This window comes from Cuculus canorus, chromosome 33, assembly GCF_017976375.1.
Source record: "Cuculus canorus isolate bCucCan1 chromosome 33, bCucCan1.pri, whole genome shotgun sequence".
Taxonomy (NCBI): domain Eukaryota; kingdom Metazoa; phylum Chordata; class Aves; order Cuculiformes; family Cuculidae; genus Cuculus; species Cuculus canorus.
The window spans coordinates 906,085-911,169 of NC_071433.1; the positions used below are offsets into that span (position 1 = coordinate 906,085).

At 54.2% G+C, this 5,085-nt stretch overlaps 1 protein-coding gene across 2 annotated transcripts; it reads left to right on the plus strand.

Moving 5' to 3' along the window:
- On the plus strand, positions 1 to 4,542 carry THAP7 (THAP domain containing 7). 2 transcript variants are annotated; one of them, XM_054052343.1, is made up of 5 exons: positions 1 to 41; positions 1,163 to 1,242; positions 2,076 to 2,231; positions 2,860 to 3,000; positions 3,772 to 4,542. In XM_054052343.1, the coding sequence occupies exons 2-5, from the start codon at positions 1,163 to 1,165 to the stop codon at positions 4,307 to 4,309; spliced, it is 915 nt and encodes a 304-aa protein (XP_053908318.1). In that variant the 5' UTR covers positions 1 to 41; the 3' UTR covers positions 4,310 to 4,542. The 2 variants fall into 2 exon arrangements, with proteins under 2 accessions (XP_053908318.1, XP_053908317.1); XM_054052342.1 differs by lacking the exon at positions 1 to 41 and adding an exon at positions 156 to 191.
- The last annotated feature ends 543 nt before the right edge of the window (positions 4,543 to 5,085 follow it).

Here is a 5,085-nt window from a genome sequence, read left to right on the forward strand (position 1 = left end):
GCGAGAGTTGGCGCGGGCGGCGGCGGGATGGGAGCGCCGAGGTGAGAGGAGAAAGGGGGGGGGGAAGGGAAACACACCGGGAAACGGCCCCAAAGGGGCCCTTTTGGGCTGAGAGGGGGGGGGGGAATGGTTTGGGTCCGCCCCCCCATTGTCCCGCCCCCGCGTGACGTCGTCGAGGGGCATTTGGGGGGGTAATAGTGGGGAGTGGGGGGGGTTGGGGGGATCTGGGGGGGCTTTTGGGGTCCGAGGGGGGTAATTGGGGGGGCACTGGGGGGGTATCTTGGGGTTATGGAGGATCTGGGGGGGCTTTTGGGGTCCGGGGGGGACAAATATTGGGGTGTGTTGGGGTTATGGAGGATCTGGGGGGGCTTTTGGGGGTCCGGGGGGGGCAAATGGGGGCGTGTGTTGGGGTTATGGGGCATCTGGGGGGGCTTTTGGGCTCCGGGAGGGGTAATTAGGGGGGCATTGGGGGGGTATCTTGGGGTTATAGTGGATCTGGGGGGGCTTTTGGGGTCCGGGGGGGGCAAATAAGGGGGTGAGTTGGGGTTATGGAGGATCTGGGGGGGCTTTTGGGGGTCCGGGGGGGGCAAATAAGGGGGTGTATTGGGGTTATGGGAGATCTGGGGGGGATTTTGGGGTCCGGGGGGGGCAAATAAGGGGGTGAGTTGGGGTTATGGTGGATCTGGGGGGGCTTTTGGGGGTCCGGAGGGGGCAAATAAGGGGGTGTGTTGGGGTTATGGAGGATCTGGAGGGGCTTTTGGGGGTCCGGGGGGGGCAAATAAGGGGGTGTGTTGGGGTTATGGAGGATCTGGGGGGGCTTTTGGGGTCCGGGGGGGGGCAAATGAGGGGGTGTATTGGGGTTATGGAGGATCTGGGGGGGCTTTTGGGGTCCGGGGGGGGCAAATAAGGGGGTGTGTTGGAGTTATGGGGGATCTGGGGGGGCTTTTGGGGTCCGGGGGGGGGCAAATGAGGGGGTGTATTGGGGTTATGGAGGATCTGGGGGGGATTTTGGGGGTCCGGGGGGGGCAAATGGGGGGTGTGTTGGGGTTATGGAGGATCTGGGGGGGCTTTTGGGGGTCTGGGGGGGTGGGACTGATTCTCCTATTGCCCCCCCTCCCCATTTTTTTTTGCCCCCCCCCCCCATTTTTTTGCCCCCCAAAAGATGCCCCGTCACTGCTCTGCCGCCGGCTGCTGCACCCGCGACACCCGCGAGACCCGGAACCGAGGGATCTCCTTCCACCGGTGGGTGACCCCCTCCCCTTAACGATGATTACGTCCTAATTAACCCCCTCCCTTAATGATTTGAGTCCAATTAACTCCCCCCTTCGCGATGGTTTGGACCGAAGTACTCCCCCTCCTTTAATGGTTTGGACCAAATTCCCCCCCTTTTAGCAATGGTTTGATCCAAATTAACCCCCTCTTAATGATTTGAATCCCAATTAACTCCCCCTTTAGCGATGGTTTGATCCAAATTAACCCCCTCTTAATGATTTGAATCCCAATTAACTCCCCCTTTAGCGATGGTTTGATCCAAATTAACCCCCTCCTTAATGATTTGAATCCCAATTAACTCCCCCTTAACGATGGTTTGATCCAAATTAACCCCATCTTAATGATTTGAATCCAATTAGCTCCCTCCTTAATGATGGTTTGATCCTAATTAACCCCCCATTAATGATTTGAATCCAATTAACTCCCTCCTTAATGATGGTTTGATCCTAATTAACCCCCCATTAATGATTTGAATCCAATTAACTCCCTCCTTAATGATGGTTTGATCCTAATTAACCCCCCATTAATGATTTGAATCCAATTAACTCCCCCCTTAACGATGGTTTGATCCTAATTAACCCCTTAACTTTGAACCAACTCCCCCCATTGTTTAACCCCTTCCCCCCTATTTTCCCTAATGGTTCAGTCCATCCCCATTACCACTCCTTATCAGGACCGTTCCATTTCCAGCGGAAGGAGGGGGGGTCACCCTTTAACCTCCCACAAAACAACTTTTTGGGGGGCTTTAAAGCTGCCGTTTCGACGCTGATATGTGTGTGTGTACCCCCTTTTTTATTCTCCAGTCTCCCCAAAAAGGATAACCCCCGGCGGGCGCTGTGGTTGGAAAACAGCCGCCGCCGCGATGCCACCGGTGAGGGTCGCTGGGATCCGGCTTCCAAATACATTTACTTCTGTTCCCAACACTTCGAAAAGAGCTGCTTTGAAATCGTCGGCTTCAGGTACTTCGTTAACCCTAACGAGGTGCTTAACGAGGCACTTAACGAGGCACTTAATGAGGCGCTTTTACCCCTCTTCCTCTAAACCCTTTCTCCTAATTAACACCGTTCCCCCCCCATTTTGATTTCAAATGGACTCTTCCAGCGCAATGGGGTCTATTCCCCCCTCCGGAGTTGAAATGGTTCGCTCCAAACCCCTTCTCCTGCCTCAGTTTCCCCCTAAGGACCCTCCAAGACGTTTTAGGGACCCCTCCTAAAGGTCTTGGGGGGCCCACAAGGCCTTTAGAGACCCCCCCTCTATTTTCCCCCATAGCTTTAGGGCACCCCAAAGGATCTTGGGGACCCCCTTAGGGACCCCTCATTGGGTTTTGGGGCCCCCCAAGAGACCTCGGGGACCCCACAGTGGATTTTGGGGTCCCCCAAGTCATTTTGGGACCCCTTTAGGGACCCCCCGGTGGGTTTTGGGGCCCCCAAAAGACCTTGGGGACCCCCCAGTGGCTTTTGGGGACCCCTAAGAGACCTTAGGGACCCCCTTAGGGACCCCCCAGTGGATTTTGGGGTCCCCTAAGAGACCTCGAGGACCCCCTGGTGGGTTTTGGGGTCCCCTCTGACCCCCCTTTTTTCCCGGCAGTGGTTATCATCGACTGAAAGAAGGCGCTGTCCCCACCGTCTTCGAGTCCAACACCCCAAAACCTCCCCGAACCCCAAAAGTGAAGCCTTCACCCCCCGAAAGGGACCCCCCAAAACCCCTTCGGACCACCAAGAGGTGGAGGTGAGTCCAAAAGGGGGTTTGGAGAGAGATGGAGATGGTTTGGAGGACCTCAAGAGGTCGAGAAGGACCTTTAGGAGATGGAGATGTGGGGCTGGAGGACCTCAACGTGTCAAGAGGGACCTTTAGGAGATGGAAATGTGGGGCTGGAGGACCTCAACAGGTCAAGAGGGACCTTTGGGAGATGGAGATGTGGGGCTGGAGGACGTCAACGTGTCAAGAGGGACCTTTAGGAGGTGGAGATGTGGGTCTGGAGGACCTCAACAGGTCGAGAAGGAACCTTTGGGAGGTGGAGATGTGGGTCTGGAGGACCTCAACGTGTCAAGAGGGACCTTTAGGAGATGGAAATGTGGGGCTGGAGGACCTCAAGAGGTTGTGAGGGACCTTTAGGAGATGGAAATGTGGGGCTGGAGGACCTCAACGGGTCAAGAGGGACCTTTAGGAGATGGAAATGTGGGGCTGGAGGACCTCAAGAGGTTGTGAGGGACCTTTAGGAGATGGAGATGTGGGGCTGGAGGTCGAGAAGGACCTTTAGGAGATGGAGATGTGGGTCCGGAGAACCTCAGGAGATTCCCACATGGAGAACATCTCCAACCAAGAGCCGTTGGGGTTAATTTGGACCTCTTCAAGTCCAGTTTTGATGGATCTCCTGAAGCTTTTGGAGATGACCACGAGGTAGAACCCATCTTTAAGCTCTGACCCAACGCTTCGACGCCGTCTTTTCACCCTTTTTTTTCCCCTACGCCGCCATCTTTTCACCCTTTCTCTCCACAGATGTGACCCTTCTCCTTCTTCTTCCTCTTCTTCTTCTTCATCATCATCTTCTCCACCGGATCCTTCTTTCCCATCCGACGTCTCGTGTTTCCCTCAAGAAAGCGAAGAAGCCGATAACCACGGCGGAATTCCGGCTCTTCCGAGTCCTTCGGTGGCACTTTTAGTGGCCACAGGTGACCAAGAAACCACAGCGACACCGGCGCTTCCGGATGGAATTCCGAAGTCTTCTTCTCGACCTCTTTCTCCGTCGCTTTTTATGCTCCGTCTTCCGCCTCGGATCGGATCCTACATCCAAAACGAACACAGTTATCAGGTGGGAAGCGCTTTGCTTTGGAAGCGCCGTGCGGAAGCGGCGTTGGACGCCCTCGATAAAGCTCAACGCCAACTCCAAGCGTGTAAACGACGGGAACAACGCCTCCGGATCCGTATCGGAGAGCTCCAACGAGAACGACGGGGACACCTGGAAGCTCGGCGGACGCCGAAGGAAACGTCGGAAAAGGTGGTGGAGCTCCGAACGCTTCAAGAGAGCGGCGAGTGAATTCCTGGTGGCATCTCCAAGGCTTCTGGAAGCTCCTTCTTAGCTCTTTCTCTTCGCGTCGCTCTTCGGATTCCAACTTCCGATTGTGGCTCGGGTGGAAATCTGGAATGAGGGGATCGAAACGAGATGGGATCCATCAGGATGGGATCCACCAGGATGGAAACGGTTGAGTTTGGAGCCACCGGAATGGAAGATATTGAGTTTGGAGCCATCAGAATGGAAACCATTGAGTTTGGAGCCATCAGAATAGAAGATATTGAGTTGGAAACCATTGAGTTTGGAGCCACCAGGATGGAACATATTGAGTTTGGAGCCATCAGAATGGAAGATATTGAGATGGAAGACATTGAGTTTGGAGCCACCGGAATGGAAACCATTGAGTTTGGAGCCACCAGGATGGAAGACGTTGAGTTTGGAGCCACCGGAATGAAAACCATTGAGTTTGGAGCCACCGGAATGGAAACCATTGAGTTTGGAGCCACTGGAATGGAAACCATTGAGTTTGGAGCCACCGGAATAGAAGACGTTGAGTTTGGAGCCATCAGAATGGAAGACGTTGAGTTGGAAACCATTGACTTTGGAGCCACCATGATGGAAACCATTGAGTTTGGAGCCACCAGAATGGAAGACATTGACTTTGGAGCCACCACAATGGAAGACGTTGAGTTTGGAGCCACCGTTTTGGTCTCTCGAAGTCTTCTTCTCCCGTTTTCGGTTCCCATCGGAAACGTTTGTAAATAAAAGGTTTTGCCTTTTTTTTTTTTTTTTTTTTTTTT